This window comes from Cyanistes caeruleus, chromosome 9 (assembly GCF_971803275.1).
Source record: "Cyanistes caeruleus chromosome 9, bCyaCae1.hap1.1, whole genome shotgun sequence".
NCBI classification, from domain to species: domain Eukaryota; kingdom Metazoa; phylum Chordata; class Aves; order Passeriformes; family Paridae; genus Cyanistes; species Cyanistes caeruleus.
In genome coordinates, this window is record NC_141709.1 from 24,436,719 (window position 1) to 24,454,225 (window position 17,507).

Genomic DNA, 17,507 nt, shown 5'->3' on the forward strand with positions numbered 1-17,507 from the left:
TTTCCAGTATAAATGAAGCTCAGAGAAGCCATATTCAAAATTGGGAAAGGGAAGTGATGGAATGTCCATGTGGATCGAGGAGGATTCTGAGCTCATGGACTAGAAGTCATTGCAGGTTACCAGATACAAAGAAGCTATATCTGTCATATGAAATCCCTGAATTGGAAACACTTGAACAGCAGAAGAGAATTTCAGGGAAATATATTTGTTGGTTTTCGTTTTGTTCTCCTCTTAGGTACCTGCTTAAGACCACAGTTAGAGTCAGGATTTGGAAGCAGATGGACTTTTTGTCAAACCCAGTACAGACATTCTGAATTACTGGTACCTTTGTAAATACAGACTAGCCAGAGCCTTGATGCTTCTTGGCCCTATTTGGGCCATGGTAAAGGAGTTTGGACCTTGCTGGGGGAGAAAGGTGGAAAAATTAGGGACAAATGACAAAATCTAGAGGCAAGCAGACTCCAGAGTTTCCACAGCTGATAGATTTATATGTAATCATTGTGCCTCTGCAGCTTAATGCAATAAATTTGTGTGTATGCCTATGCTTGCATAACTTATATCATCTGGTTGCTGCAGCATTCACAGGGTATCAGTGCAGACTGTGGTTCCATGGGCATTTCGTTATGCAGTTATGGTGCTTTAATTGAAGAAAGACAGGCTGAGGAACCTAAACTGAAAGTAACCTGCAGAATAAAAAGCGTCTGTTTTAACCTGGTTCTGTTCCTGCATCCAGTTCACCACTCAGCTGCATAAAAGCTTTTCTGAAAGCAAGCAGTGACAGTGATGCTTGCCTTTTCACGTCTGAAATGTTTGTGAAACTGCCATCTCAGGGCAGTGGATATGAAATCACTGTTATAAAATGTACGGTGCTTGTTCCCTGTGACACTCTCCATGCTAGGCAATTACACACTGCATCAGAATTTGGCACATAACATGTCTTTGTGGGCTGTGTGTGAAGGTCATTGTCCAGAGAAAACATTCAACTTAGTGTTCATTCCTAATAAGAACCTTTCAGGTCCTTCAAGTAACTGCTTCAGATGCTTTACACCACATTGTTTCTCATTTCCGTTAGAAGTGAGAACTTGTTCCTAATGTCTTCTTCCTCTCTCCCCAGATAATCTAATCAAAGCCATCCTGTCAGCAACCAAAGATTATCGTCTAACTCCAGCTCTTGACAGGTAAGATGAGACCTTCAGAACAGGAGTAGAAGTGATTCTTTTCCATATGTCCTAAATAAATTTTGTTAGACATTTTTTGGCAGAAATTGTTGGCAATACATTTGGATGTGGATGAGTATATCAGGAGCTGAAAACTGAGCCCTCTTTATAGTAAATCTGTAGAGTCTGGAGACCTCTGTTAAGTCAGACATAAATAGAAAAAAAGTATTTAGTTTTTGACTATTTCCTAATCTTTTGTTTCATATGTTGTTGCAAGATATCCTCTTGTCCTGTTTTCAAATAAGTAAATAGCAGGTTTTCAATAAACACTTTCCTCTTTTCCAGCCTTTCTGACAAAGCAGCAGGATCACAAGAAACTTTAGAAGGAAAGAAGGGACTGGTTTATTTTAACAATGTTTTTCACTAATACCTCACTCTCAAAGCAGGAATATTGGTTGTATTGGCCAAGGCTGTGCTAGGATGAACAGGATAGCAGTCTCCTGGTCCTGTGGTATTTGAATTGATGCCTTTAGAAGAAGTTCCTTTGATTCTTCACTTCTGTCGTAGAGGTTGTTTCTGAAACTCACTGGCATGCTTACAATCAACTTCCTAATGATGGTGCTTTAGTTGTTCCTGTCCCTGGTTTTCTGTCATTCCTTTCACTTGTCTTGCAGGTTTGATTTAGTGCCACCTCCAGGATTAGGGGTAGTTTTTTTCAGAAGCTGTCAGAGGGTTTTACTCTGGGACATGAGCTCTTTTCAAAGTGCTGGTAATACTTCTTTCCAGTGGTACTTGACCCAGGCTGCCAACACAGTTCCTGCTTTCTAAACACATGGGTTTTATTTCCTGGCCCAGCTCCCCTTCTGCCCACTTTTCATAACAAAGTTCATACGCTTTTCCAGCCTTTCCATAGGTCTCCACATCTCCCATGCTGATTGTAGAGCTTGCGTGCTGTAGTTGGAAGTTACTCCCTGTGTGAAAGCTTATTCTTAGTTTTGCAGTCTGTGTGTTAATTTAGGTTTCTTTGAAGTTTGCCTTGCCTCACAGCAGTGCCAGATAGGGTTAGGCCTCAGACTTTGGGTTAATTTGAGAAATTATGTCCAGAAGGTAAAACCATTTTACAAATGACCTTCTTAGAGATTTTTCACACAACTGAGTCTCATCCATCTGGGGTTTATCTCAATTCTGGTTGGAGAATTAAGATTTTAATCTGTTGAAAAATCTACATATATACTCTTTCAGAAGGCTGCTCATATGAAATTAGTGTTAATGACAGAGGGTAGGTGGAAGATTCTTGCAGAGAAGGTTAATGTAATTGTGACCCTTGCTGCTCACCTGTTTTGTGAGGAGTAGAAAGTTTCAGGCCTTTGAAAAGTAATTTCACAGGAGATTCTGAAACATTACTACTCTAGCATGATCTGCTCACTTTGGTTTGTGTTCTTTATAAGGTGTTTGGTGCAGAGAGAAGAAAGGTCTAACATTCAATACATGTGAAATGTATGCAAAATCCCTGAGATACCAAGTGCAAATGAGACCTCAGGAACAGTCTAGACATCTATTTCTGTGGTATTGCAGTAGCAAGGTTTGGTGGTGTATAAACACACAGATATCTTGTGGAAGTACTGTTTCCTTGGAAATTGTGATAAATCTGTATCCGTGGATGTTGGTTGTGTCACAATCAAATAGCTCCCAAAGGCCTTCCAAGTGAGCAGGTCTTAGGAAGGATAAAAATAGAAGTGTATATGGGAGAAAGGGACTCAAGAAGGCTTGGGGATGGCAAGCTACAAAGTGAGAGCCTAAAGGAGGAGATGGGTGGAGTTACAACAGAGGAGTTATTAGGAGAAAGAGCTTGGGATCTGTAGGAGGTGTTAAGGCTGCCATAGTGCTGCTCTGGTAAAACAGCTTGGTGAGTAGGGCACAGATGAAGACTTGGGTATCGTTCCAGAAATGTTCCTGAGCTGTGGTCATCATGGAATTCCAGTGCTGGCAGCAATGGGTATCTGTCATTTTGGATTCCTAAAAAGTTGATGAAGATTGGTGGGGGAAGGTTAGCTCCTTTCTCATCTTGTCTCAAGCTCCAAGCAGATCTGAACAATTCCCCTCCATGGCAGCACCAGTGTGCCAGAGGCAGAACCTTGAGTTTAGCTACTCCCTCCCTGCTCACTGGTTAAGGAGAAAGTCCAGACCTCTTCACTTTGCTCAACACCTTGAAGCAACTGGAGAAAGCCTGATTTAGGGGACCTTGAGAGGTCGCTTCCAACCCAAACCATTCTTGGTTCTATGATAAAGGACTGAGAACATGTCTTATTGTGGAAGGATTAGAGACACAACTCAAGTCTGTGAAGTACAAGGGGTTGGGCTTGGGAGATCTTGTGAGCCATTCCACTTGTAGACTCTCAGAAGTCTAGTGGGCTGATTCTAGAAGCATGAAAAAGGCTCCAGGTTCACCATCTTTTCAGAATAGGGTTACACCAATATTTTCTCTGTTGGCAAAACCAGTCTAAGAAACCATATTTGCTACTGCTGCTGCCCTTCTCCTTGTGCTGCTGCTATTGTTTGAAAAGGGACTTTAACGTGGATCAGTGGGATGATTCCAGTTTGCAAGTTTTACTCTCAACCCAGGTCATTCAAGTGACTTCATTTCCAGAGCTCCCCTCCCACTGAAGAGTTGTGTGGGCACAGAGCTGAAATGGCAGCAGGAGAGGCAGAGGCTGGGATGGGTGGGGAGAGTGAGCACTGCCCAGCCCATTGGATAAGTGTTCATGTAACTATACACTGAAGGCAGCTTTCCCAGGGGAAGGGTGGGAGAGGCAGGAAAGGTGAGGTCAGAGCAGTTCGTGAGAGCATAGGAAGCAGAGAGGATTAGAGTTGTGTGGTGAAGGAGCTCTACACCAAGCCTTTGGTCTTGTTCCTACCCAAGCTTCTCTATTTCTGCCCTTCTTCACAAAGCTGGTCCTTGAGAAGTTGCATTCACTTGCCTCTCATAAGCCCTGGAAATTAACTTGTTTGTTTGATTATTCCTGTGCTAAAGGGCATCCTGATGCACCTTTCCTGACACAATGTACTGACATGGTGCTGAAACGAGGCAAACGTGATCCTTCCGGGTATGCGTGCACTTTTCATCATCCCACAGCTTTGCCAGCTCACTTCAACTAATCCCTCCATTGTGTTATAGCTAGCAGCAGCTGGAGGGCATGTGAACAAAGGCTGTGGTTCACACCTGTTCACAGTGTACCTGGTACCCTTCTTTCTTCATGACTCCTTATTACAGCACCGTTGTGTTGAATAGTAACCTGCTCCTGCTCCAGGACAGGGGTAGGTAGAGCTGCAGTCATGTTAGGAAGGGTAGTTACAGCTCACCCCTGAGCTTGTCTGGAAAAGTTTGGAGATCCAGGGGACTTTCTTTAGAACCATTGACCTCTTCCTTATGAGTTGGCATATCTTTCTCCCTTTCACAGATGTCAATGGGCCCCATCTTTGAAACTTCTTGCCCTCCATTGGCTCTTCCAGGCCCACTTATATTGCTGGCATTTTCACTGCTTGATTTAGTGGCTCTTCCAGTGGCCTGACCCTCATTCTGCAAATGGATCAGGGCTTGGCTTTTAATTGCACAGCCCATCTGCTGGCTGGACTTCAGTGAATTTTTGGGTTACATCTCCGTGGTGATGACATGTAAATTTCTTATGAAAAGACATAATTATAAAAACCTGACTATTTTTTTTTGTATTGCCTCCAGCTAGTAATGAAAGAAAGCTGAGAGTTTGAGCTTATAGCTATCACAGTCTTTACTAATGCACTATATTACCTGAACAGGTGAGGAAGGGATTTAATAGAAGAGAGGTGTGTATGTCCCTCTGGTTCAGGTTGATAGCACCCATTTAAGTAACAGCAGCTAGATCAAACCAGAATATGTTAAGCCTCCTTAAGCATCAGTTACCCTAAAGATGTTTTTCTTAATTATTCTGTTATATCTTTCCTCAAAGCCTTCAGATCCAAAGTTGCGTAAAGAAAGGCTTTGTGGTTTTTCTCCCCTGACAAATCCCTAAAGCACTTTGATAAGAGAGAAGAGGAAATAGGAATCACTACAACGCATACATGTGTTTACAGTTCTATATTGTTCAAGAAAATCTGCATGAATCCTGCTTTTCGTGTAGATGAACTGAACCCTGGAGGATCTGTGTCAAGAGTCTGTACATCTGGCTGCAGCTCCCAGCTTAGGGCTTTAGGGAGTATCTGTGGTGGGAAGTCCATGACCGTCCTTCATACCACCCTGGTAGCAAACTGAAACATGGGCTGTGTCTGGGGTGTTCAGTCCTTGAGCTCTTCTGGAAAAGAAACAGGGCTTTGACATACTGTGTAAACAAGCACAAAGGTGTTTGCACACTTCTTTGTGGAGAAACAATTGAGCTGTAACTGATGCTGCTTGCACTGTGTATTTCTTCACCTAGAAACTTGCCTGGAGCCAGCAGTGACTGTGCAGGTTTCCCATGCTCAGGCACAATCAGTAGACAGAATACATTTGAAAGAAATTTAAGCTGTTAGAAGATCAAAGATGAGACCTTAGGGTCAGAAAGTTACTAATGAAAAATCTTATCTGCAGACTTAAGGAAAAAGGAGAATGCATTTAAATATGTCAGAATCATGAGGGTAGAAGAGTGGTTCAGACATGAGGCTGGGTAAAAGTGATTAACCTATCAATTATGATGAGTAAAGGCAGAACCATTCAGTTAAGTATTTGTTTCATTTTGGGGGTAAAGATAGAAAGATGTCTCATTTTACAGCAACAATGAAATACTTTGTGATTTTTTTATTAGTAACTTCAAGGATATTAAATGACAATTATATGTCTTTTAAAGTCAGTAAGCACTGAAGAGTGTTTTAAACAAAGAATTTTTTGTTATTCCTGTTTGCTTTTTAGCCCTTCTTGGAATGTTTGATAGAACAGCAAATGTTGTGCCATTCCTGAAGAAATATGGGAGATAATAAAGAGGTAACTATAAGTTGATTCGTTTGGTTTTGCAGGAAAAATCCTGCAGAGGACAGAGGCAGGATGGCAGCATAACTGATGTTGTGTTGCTTTGGGTTTGTGGAAATTAAATCTTGCCATATAGAGGATATATTTTTAGATTACCTAGAAGCTTGAATGATAAAGGTAAACTTTTAGAGGCACACATTAGTTATTTGTCTCAGTCCATTGTATTCTAATTCTATACTACACCATTTAGAGGTGTCCTTTTTAGGCATAGGATATGTTACACAGCTTTAAAAAGTTATTGTCAGAGTTGAGAATTAATCCTTTGGTAACACTTCTAGTGTAATCCTGATGGCAGGTGTTCACAGGGGCTAAAACCAGTCTGGAGAAAATGTGAAATTCCACTAGGAAAATTTGCCAGAACTAAAGACTGGGAAAGTAACAAGCAGGAAGGCCAAGTCAGTCTTGACTATTTTGTTGCATCCTTCACTGGAGCCACATCAAAAATCAGGTATCACAGAGGTAACAATGCAGGTGATGTTTACAAGATGAGGATTATATTCTGCAAACCAATGACTGTAAGAAGAGGATTGGAATGATGTAAGGAAAATCTGTGTAAAAGGCACTCTGCCTTGAGCAGCATTAGCTCCACGTGCTGGTCTTCCAGAATCACTACTTTGGAGATCTGGGGAGAAGTTGAGAATTGTTCAGGGAGGTACTGCCAGTGTGACTCAAGACCTAGAAGAGCTGTCATACTGTGCAAGATGTGATGAACTCACTCCAGTTTGTATGGTCAATATAAGATTAGGAGTGGGTTTTGATCAGTCTGAGTCCTGTGTGGGAACAGGACTATGAAGCTGCTGGAACAGCTTTGGCTGGTGGAACTGGTTCTTTTATCTCATGTGCAGCAGCTCATGCTCACCAGTCTGTCCTGTGAGAGGCAAATGTTTATACACAGTGCTTTGTCAGTAAGTGGATCTCATGCAGATGTGGAAGGGACTACTGACAGTAGATGGTGCTTTAATTTAGCAGGAAAGCAAAGAAAGCAACTAAGTGGTTTGAGGTTGAAACAAGCAGATTTGTATTCAGAATTGGTTAGAACATCCTAACAGTAAGTGGGAAGAGGACAGAGTGGAGTGCCTGGAGCTTGCAGCCTTTGGATTTCAGCACAGTATTCTTCTTCAAAACAGAAAATTCAAAAGGACTCATAGCTGAGAGACAGCTGAGTAGAGAAGGTACAGTATTTCACCCAGCAGTCTGTTGTTTAGGAGGTCAAACTTTCCTGTCATAATCATCAAGAGTGCATTTCTTTCTGAACTATCACTTGACCAGAACTGAACTATGTCTCTTTCTCCCTTCTTCAGCACCTTTTCCTTGAAGGTTTTGACAAAGCTGTTACCATCTTTGTCACTCATTTTGGTGTACTTGGCGCTGCCTCTCCTTTCCCTCTTCGTCACAGTATACTGCTTGAACCAGATCTTGTGTCTGATTTCTCCTTGTTGCCAGAACTGGGTTTTTATTTTTTGGCTATGCCATTATCTATAAAATTCTTTCTCTATTGTGGTTTGATTATCACAAACACACACACTTCTTCAGCCCTTGGGGACACTGGGCTAATATGTCCATCTGCATGAGGAAGTTTTTTTCTTTCGGAAAGGCTTGGATCTGCAGGGGAACTTTATCTGGGCAGGGGAAGCTGTTCCTGAGCATTTCTTGGTGCTGTTAATTCTGCACATGTCTCCAGCTAATGGCTCTGACAGCAGAGTGATCTTCAACAGTTTAGCTGAGTCTTTTGAGTGCACTCCTGCTCTGCAAAAAGGGACCTCACATAGGCAGAGCTTCCCCCATGCTGGCTCTTTAGTTATCACAGAGGGGACAGCCTAGAAGCGACCAGTTGACTGTGCCTGGGACTAGGAAGGCTGCCTAGTTCAGGGATCTGCTCCAAACAACTGATTGCCTTGGACCCTTTCCGAAAAAGGCTCTGCAGACACGTATTCCTTCAGTGAACTACCAGAGATGGAGGCACACTGCCAGAAGAGCCAGCTGCGTTTGGGATTAGATGGCTGGAAAGAAGTCCTCTCTCTGCCTTCAAAACAAAATCACTTTTTAACATCTGCTGCAGAGTTCTCGTGACTTGGGGTTCCACGAGAAACTGTTCTCTTCCTTCTCTTTCCTGTTTCTTTGTTAATGAAGGTTATTTTCCTTCCCTTTCCTCACCTATTGTATCTCCAGATATGTTTCCTACTGGACAGGCATGGGGGGGTGGGGGTCTTTTTTTCCTCTCCATTTAATGTTTTTCTGTCTCTTGAAGTCTCATGATAACAGCAGCAATTTTGCTCTCTCAGCAAGGTGAGCACACCCCAGATAACCTGGCAAGATCTGCCTGCACTCACAAAATTGCTCGGAGAGAAGACTTCCTCACTAAGCCTTTGGTTTATTGTTATTTCAGTGCTGAATGAATAATGAGGTGGTTCAAGTAAACAGATGGGTTTGATTCAAGCCCATCATATCAGGGGTGTGGGGGGAGAGGAGCTGCTTGTCCTGACAGCTCATCTCATTAGGCCACACGTGGTGTGAGGTGTTGAAAGCAGTTTATCACATGTAATGCCTGGGCATGACGAGGTGAGCTGGGGATCAAGTGTATCTCTGTCCCCCTCTTAATTATTAATATTTACAGAGGTTTCCTGTAGTTCTCAGATGCATGCAAACTGAACATGTGTTCTCTGTGTGTTTGAAGTTCTGTTACAAAAATCACTTCTCTGTTTCTTCCACAGTCTCAGCTGCCGGCGATGTATTATTGTGGGAAATGGTGGAGTCCTTGCAAATAAGTCATTAGGGTTAAAAATTGATGACTATGATGTTGTTGTCAGGTGAGTCTTTGGCATTACAGTTCTTGTCACATATTCAGTTTCTCTATCAGTTCACTTGCTATGCAGGCAAACTTTAACCTGTATTAGTGACAGTATCCCTTTCTATGGAAGAAGCATTAACTTACAGAGAAGGTAAAAATAGACATGAGCTTAGAAAGATTTGTTATAAATAATGATCACATCAAAGGATAAAGGCATTCCTCAAGCTTTCTGTTCTCCACAGCTTCTTGGGAATGTGGTCTCTTGTATGATATCACTTGAACATTCCCTTCATAGCTCCTTTCTAAAAGTTGCTGCTTTTGTGATTCCCTTAGGTGGTGAAGCAGTAATTCACACTGTTGGATCTGCTCCCAGATGTGTCCCTGTGGTAGCTCAGGAGAGTATTCTTGGTCATGTTGCATTCCCCTGGAACTTCACCTCACAGTTAGGATGGGCTAAGAATGCTGCAGCAAAGGATGTTAGGAAGCAGGAAGCCTCTATGAGCAAGGACCCAGCAGTGATTAAACACCTGTAAGTGTGCCCTAGAAATTGGCAATACTTTGGTAGATGACAATGTTGACCAAGGCACCAGAAGCAGAGTGGTGGGAGTGCAAAGGACCACAGTCAGAGTTAGGACTTTTGCTGAGGACCTGGAGCAGCGCCATCTCAGAATGCTTGAAAAACGTGCTGATATGTGAAATCACAGGTCTAGTCATAACTCTCAGTAATAAATCTGTCAACTCAGGGAGGCGTTCTGGGTGACTGGAGATGAGCAAACATAATACCTGTACTAATGGAGAGTGAGAGAGTGTGTGTAGGAGGGAGGGAGGATGTGCTCTAGGGAGCTACAGACCCATTAGTCTGACCTGAAAAAAAAATACAGTTTTCCATCAGGTTTTGAGTCATGAGTAAAAAAATATTATGATGGTAAATAACAAAAGTGAGATAAACTGCAATGTAAGTTTATAAAAGTGGTTTAATATAGTCTAAATTGGTATTTTTTTTCTTAGTAAGATAACTGATTTTGTATTAAAAGAGATGTATCTGATATAATCTCTCTCAATATTAATCAACCTTAAGACATGGTGGCAAATTGCAAATTCTTAGCTAAAGGTAGAAGAAAGAAAGGGATTAATAAAAGAATTTAAGGCAGATATTATTTAGCACAGTCTCTATTCTCTCCCTTGTGTAAGGAAAGGATAGGACATACAGAGAGACATAAATATCTTCTAACTCTTGACAAAAAGACTGAGAAGATCTCTTTCAGTCTTTGCTTCCTGTGAATGGTTCTTTGCTTCTCCATCAGCATTCTGGACATGGGGATGGCTGTTCAGAACAGGACAAAATTTTTGCAGCCCTTCTCCTAGTTCATCCCACTGTCAGTCGTTAACAAAGAGCTCTTACTCCTCGTCATAGTTGGGTGACTTGTAGTTATTTGAGCTGAATTAAAATGCAGTTTATAGCCTTTCCTTGGGCTCAGATTGTTCAAAAAGTAGCAAAAGAACAGTTTCAATCCATCTGGACTAAGCCACCCACTAAGATTTACATCAGAAAGACCACTATTTAATTTTTAAATGAAAAGTTCAACTTTTCTCTCCACATCAGTAAATCTATGTCAGTTTGCAAGCTGAGAGGATAAGAGGGCAGCTGAGCACCTGTGCTGTTGGTGGGATGGATAAAGGAGAGAGAAGTCAACTGTAAAGGTTAAATGAAGCCAGGTGCTTGGATATGTATCCAACTGCTTGCTTTATTCCTGTGGAAGCTGGGGAAGTCCCATGTACTATAAGATCCTTTTTCATACACTGCAGAACTCCTTTGAAGGATGATATTTGGGACCTAGGGAGTGAAATTTAAATGAAAAAAGTGGTACATTTGTGGACAAAGGAGTGATCCAGCAGTATGTGGAGTTCTTTGATGCCTCATGTGTTGCCATGTGAGGATTGCTAATTGCAGCAAGAAATTTTGTTCTTTGCAGTGAAGGTAGTCCAATTCAGCTTTGTTCTAAAAGAGCTTGGAGTGAGTTATTGTTTTTCTTTAACTAGACATTATCAGATTTCAGTGCAGATGTTATTCCCAGCTGTCACACTGTTTACCTGGCAGGACTTCTTGCAGCAGTCATCAGTGCTCTGAAATGCCTCCTTAGAATAGACTGCAGACTGGGCAAAAATAAGTGTGTATTATAAATTCCTGATTAGAACCAGATAGGGATTCACCTGGTGTTGATGCTTGAGTGGTATCTGAAAGGATCTTCATGGTGCCAGGGTTAGGAGCTAGGCAGGGTTAGTGTCTCTAAGCTCTATATGTAATCAGCAAGCACAGAGAGAAAAACACTCTGGAACTTCTTGTGGAGAAAACTGCCTGTCCACGAGCAGTACAAGGAGGCCTGACATCCTAATTGAGGTTTTCCAAGATTCAGCTGCGTTTATAACCACCAGTGCATCCTGCCTGGGAAGGGGTTGGAGCTGTGGATTCTGCACCTTTGTGGATGTGGGCTGTGGCTGCCAGAACTTTCCCTGCTCCATTGCCCACACTGCCCTCGGGGCACCGCCTTGGTGGTGCTGGCTCCATCAGCAGTTCACACTCCCGCCCTTTGCTGGAGGCTCATTTCACTTGGGGAAATGCTAGATTTATTTTCTGTCTAGGTACAAAGTAGGGCTCCCAAGTTTTGAGAGTGTTAACAAAGTAAGCAGCAAAACAGTGAACCCAGCAGCTGGGGATGAGAAAAACCCTGCCAAAGAGCTGCACGGTGACATTTGAAACAACTGCAGACACCTCCTCATCCTAAAGAAAACAGATGAAAATATGTAAAACTAGCTTTTTTTGCAGAGTATTGGTAGTATTATGTTACCTTTAGAGCTGCATGTTTTTGCTTTATGTAAGGTCTTCTGCCCTGAAGAGACAAGACCTTAAAGTTTAAATACTGCCCACAGAAAAAGTGAGTGATGTGTGAATGAAGAGGGAAAAAACAAAGGATCAGGCTGGCTGGGAGCATTGTACTCAGGTCTAGTTACCTCAAAGTCAGGCTAAAAAGCAAGGATTTTTTTTCCTTTAATATTTTATTCCTTATGATAAAGTAAGCATTTCTGCTAAGAATCCATAAGAATGTATTCCTCTAGATTTTTAATATAATTTCAGATTTTATAGATATTTTTATTCTTCTGACAGTTTTCCAATGTAAAATGCTTACCCAGGCTGAAAAAGACAAATCCAGATTCTCATTAACATTCCTACATGGCAAAATTTGCAGTCCATAAGCACTTTCCAGTATGTTGAACTACACCAAGTCAAGAATGCTGCAATAATTCAAGCAGGCAATCCTGTGCCATCAGAGGCTGATGTTTGGTGTCAGCAAGATTTGTATTCCAAGTTACATGAAATTTCCTCAGCTTTGGGGTTTTTGTTTTAAATAGAAATTCTGAAAACTTTAACATCATGGTAGTTACCATTGCTGTTCATGCCAAAGCAGTTTGATTTTCCAAGGGAAAAAACTTGGTTCCTGAGAAATGTTTTAACAAAAGCACAGCTAAATATGTAGCATCTCCTTAGCAGTCAGTGTCCCCAAGAGCAAAGCTGTGTGACTGAATGAGTGTTTTCAGAGTGGGATGCATTTCCATAGCAGAAACTCCTTGGAGTCTGTGAGACTGCAGTGGTGCTGAGCCTTGTCCCAGCCCAACCTCCTCCTTTGTGCTGGCATTGCAAGGCAACTCACCCTCCCAGTGGGCCTGTGTGGGGAATTAAACCATCTTCAGATTGTTCCTAGGGGATTTGTTTGAGAATTACAAGTTGGCTTATTTCCCTGTGCATCCTCACTGCAGGTAAGATGAGTGGTGTAAGCTGTGGGCTGGGGTTGGAAAATGAGACCAGTTTCAGTTTGGTTAAACTGATGAGGAGCTGCATCATCTCTTTCACCACAGCCTTGCAGAACCCAACCAACACATCACAGGAGCAATGGGCTGTTAAAATATTAATGCTTACTTTCTTACTCTAAATTTGCAAGGACAGTATTTTTCACTTTCCTCTTCCAAAGCCTCCAACCCTATTTAAATGACAGGAGTTGATATGCAGAAATGGTTTACATTATATTCAATGATAGAATTTATGTAACTTCTAATTAAGCTGTCGTCACTTGGTACAAACCTCCTTAAGTGTTTGCGATGAAGAACTGCAAGAGTTAACATTTGCTACTGTAGCAGCTGCTACAGGGAGCTCTTGCCCAGCAGTGATTGCTGTGTCATCATCACAGGAGTGTGAGTGGGAATGTGAGTGTAAGTGGGAATCCGTGACCGTGTCTTCTCTGGTTGCCCTGCAGGCTGAACTCGGCTCCGGTGAAGGGCTTTGAGAAAGATGTGGGTGGCAAGACAACGCTCCGGATCACATATCCTGAAGGTGCAATCCAGAAAATGGAGCAGTATGAGAAGGATTCCCTGTTTGTTCTGGCAGGATTCAAATGGCAGGATTTCAAGTGGCTGAAATACATTGTTTACAAGGAGAAAGTGGTAAGAATGATGTCAGCTGACACTGTGAAGGTCACCTAATTAATAACGATGGGCAGACTTTATATCACCATTTTATCTGCCACATTTCGGTCTGAGGAGAGTTCCACTCTGTCTCCTGCTGCATTTAAGTGAAGACTTTCTTTACCTACATGGACTTCAGCTTTAATTAAATATGTTTTACAAAGACATCTCTCTGTAATCTGTGTTGCATCACAGATGAGGCTTGCTATTCAAGACTGTTAGTGTGTACTATGAACAATTAAATTAATTTTTAGTTATCTTAAAGAGTATTTAAAAGGACCAGCTTTTGCATGAATTTTATGGGCTCTTAGGATTTAAGAGCAGAGGAAGGAAAAGAGAAATGGGAAGGGGAAGAAATGAAATGGGAGTTTGGGGACAAGGATCTGATGTCAGAGGAGGGGAGGAGGAGACAGCGGCAGCACAACTTGTTGAAAAGGCTACAATCAGACTTAATGTGCCCTCCTGAATAGCACAAGCCATTATATTTTGCTCAGTTACTGAGATTCATGATTTGTGTTTGCTTAAAGTATCATCCAGAACAACAGTATCAAGTCTCATTTTAAAACACTAAAGTGGTGGATGTACTGCTTTCCCCATGTAAAAATTTGACCCCTTCATTTGCATGAGTGCCTTTCTGAAGCACCACGGACCTATTAATAATTAGGGTTGCTCTCTTTAATTCTCCTATCCAGAATGGAATCAGGTTGTGATCAATGACTTCTCATTCAGTAGATGGTTTGTCTGTCAGGAAATCCCAAATAAATAATGGGTATAGTTCTTGTTTTACAAATCTTATATATCTGTTTTCAAATGTTGCTTAATGACTTTTCATCAAATAAGAAGACAAATGAATTAGCATTCATGGGATGGCATGTTATATTGTGTATTTAGAGACAGAGAGAGGAGGTTGGCAGCTCACCACATACAGAATAAAACAGTCTGGGAATATAATTGTATATGGTTGTTACAGAGAGGGCCTTAAGGGCTCATACTTTGCTCTTGTCTAACACTGGCACCAACTTGCAATTATTTTCTTGCTACCAGACAGATGAAGTTACCTGTCAGCCTCTGGGCAAGCACAAGTGGGCTTTCGTAACATGAATAAATGAGTCAAAAGTAATTTTCCTTGCTTTATGTCAGGCTCTTGTTCCTCATTCAGGGAAAGCCCTGGCAGTGTCAGTGCCCTGCAATCTGAATGCACTTCCAGGGACTCCTGGTGTTTAGCTTGAAGCTCAAAGAATGGGTTGGTTTACTTCAAAACAAATTGAATTTCCACCTGATGCTTGCAGTCAAGTCATCATCACTAGATTCTTCTGTGGTATCCCCTGCTCATGGGAGGATGCAACAAATAGTCTGCTAAAACCTTCTAGACCGGGGAGATGGATTGCAGCTCTCTTAACTGAGTGCTTCAGTGCCCAGCTTGGCAGAGAGCAGAAAGAACTTGAGTTTTGTGCATTACTTCAGTGTTCTTGTGATTGGCTCCTTATCCTTCAGTTCTTCAGAATAAACATTCTAAGATTTTTCCAGTTCTTTTAGGTGATGTTTTCCAGATCTCTTAATTCCTGTTGCTCTTTTGAGTGCTTGTAGTTAATTCATCTTTTTCTTAAGGAGCAGTGCCCAAAAATGTACAGACTACAGCAAAAAGGAGGAACAAATGGATAATTCAATAACCTCAAAGTTCTCATTCTTTATACATCCACTGTTTCAATGGCCTTTTCCACAGTGGCATGGAACTGAGGGTGAGTGTTGGATTCCTGGAGACTCCAGGTCTTGGGAAGAGCTGGAGAGCAGCCACTTCCCCCGCTCCACACCCTGTGCTTGTGCTGCTGGCTCCTCGTGCCAAAGAGCAGCATTGTGCACTTCTCCCTGCTGATCCTTTCTTCCAGGACACTCCTCCAGTTTGCCAAGTTCCTTTGGCAGAGCTTCCCAGCATACCTGCCATTCTTTCCAGATTCATGTCCTCTGCAATTTAATGAACATATTTTTTACTTCATCATCCAGGTTGATAATGAAAACACGAAACAACGTTGGTTCCTAGGCAGACCCCGAAGTACTAACATCCTTCCATTCCTCGAGTGAGCCCACTGAGCCTCCTGGATAGTTTTTTGGCCACTTCTGAACTTGTATCACAGTTGTATCATCAATAATGCTTTTGGCATGTTTGTGAAAGTGTTCTGCCAGAAGCCATACTAAATTCCAGTTTATGTCTTGCTTCTCCCCTATGGTAATTTTTTGTCTGTATAAAGAAATTTTTTTAAAAATAATTCACTCTTGACAAATCCACCTGGGTTGCTACTCTGTTATTTTACAGGTGCTTACATATAATTAATCCTGCTATTCTGGGAATTGAAATCATAATTCAACTCCCTTCACCTTTTTGCCTTCTTAATGCTAGGCACTACTTTTGCCCATTTTTTAATCCTTTGACCCTCTACCTGTTCCACACAAGTTCCAAAGGAAATCAATGCTAGCTCTTGAGGCCGCTGAGCCAGTTCAAGTACTTTAGGATGCGGCCCAGGTGACTGAGAACATCTGTCTTACGTTCTCTTGTGCTCTAGTCTGATTTCTCTCTGCTTGAGGCTGAGATCTTGCTGTCACTGGCTTCAGCTGCAAGCAGGTGGCTCACACAGCTGCTTTTTCTAGAGGAATCCAACACACAAAGTGCTGTCTCTTAGATAGGAATGACACAGTGGAGAACCAGCAGTGCTGTGGGAATAGCTCGTAGGCGTCTGTTTATTCTGGTAGTGAGTGTTAGTATTTTAATCAGTGTGTGGTAAGTTCAAAATGACAAATGTCTGTCCAGTGCTCTCTGTGTGTCAAGTGTGTTTCACTCTCAGCTGGTGTTCCAGAGAAAGGGGAGTTTCTTCCTTTCCTGCATTTATCTAGAGGCACTTGCATGACCTGAGAGCTCTGTATGCCACTGCTGCTTATTCCTTATCTGACATGTCCATTTGCAAGACTTCGTCCCTGTTTCAAACCAGTGGCTGCAGTCAGGAGTCTGACCTCAGGAAAAAGAAAAGGAAAATGGAAGCATTCTGCTGAAGAACACAACTGCTGTGAAAGTTGACACATTCCTCAAAAAAATGGGCTGATCTCTGCCCTCTGATGTTTCCTCTGTTTGTGACTGATGATGGCAACTGCACATGTCCATGGTACAGTCACAGGTACGTAATGAGACCTTCTGAATTCCTTCAGGCACCTGGAGAAGCTTGGACCTGCTGGACCAGAGATTCCAGGCTGGGATCCTTGCTTAGTCCTCTCTTGAGTAAGTGAAATCAGAGGGAGCTTATCTGAGAAAGAGTAAATGAAAGGCAAGTGGTTATTTATTGCTGGGTCAGTGGTCAGATAAGCTTATTCTCCCTGCAGCTGAGAGGGATTTGCTCCGTGCTGTCTTTTGGCAGCACTTGCGTACTGAGGAAGGGGTAAGTGCTGTGTAGAGAGGAGGATTTTCAGGAGATGTTATAAGGAAAAAGAATCAGTGTGATGCAGAAGCAGCAGCAGAACAGTGGGGCAGGGGATTTTATGTGTTACACACAGTCTGGTGCAACAGCCTCCCTGATAACTGTGTGATGCCTTAGTGCCCTGGGGGACACTATATCCAGAAACAGGAACAGTGGAATATGGACCTAAGGAAGTGTAAAAGCTCAGCAGCTTTTTATTTTACACTAAACCAGAAAGATCTGGAAGCAAGCAAAAACTTGAGAGTAAACATTGATCTAGAAAAAGGACAGGTTTGGCTAAATGTTCACTGTCAGCAACAAAACAAAGGTAGTCTCCATCACAGAGTTCTGGCTGAGGTGGCACTCCAGATTGAAGTCTTGTAGGAAGTTAGAGCATAGTGTATCACCAGAGAATGTAGACCTGCCTTTAAGAAAGGGAAGAGTGAGTGGATCTGAGTGACTAAAATGCTGGTAACTTGATTTCAGTCATTTGACAAGCATTAGAATAAACTAAAGGAGAAAATCATTGCACTGGTTGCAGCTAAAAGGAGTGTGGGATGGAGAAAGGTGCC

General features: G+C 42.1%; 1 protein-coding gene across 19 annotated transcripts in view; it reads left to right on the forward strand.

Annotated features, from left to right (window-relative positions):
* Nucleotides 1–17,507, forward strand: part of ST3GAL3 (ST3 beta-galactoside alpha-2,3-sialyltransferase 3) — a 182,491-nt gene that overhangs the window by 122,812 nt on the left and 42,172 nt on the right. For all 19 annotated transcript variants that reach the window (XM_086902321.1, XM_086902320.1, XM_086902319.1 and 16 more), the window contains 3 exons: nucleotides 1,115–1,178; nucleotides 8,904–8,999; nucleotides 13,288–13,474. In XM_086902321.1, coding sequence (XP_086758447.1) covers nucleotides 1,115–1,178; nucleotides 8,904–8,999; nucleotides 13,288–13,474 — 347 coding nt within the window. The remainder of the gene's footprint in view (nucleotides 1–1,114; nucleotides 1,179–8,903; nucleotides 9,000–13,287; nucleotides 13,475–17,507) is intronic.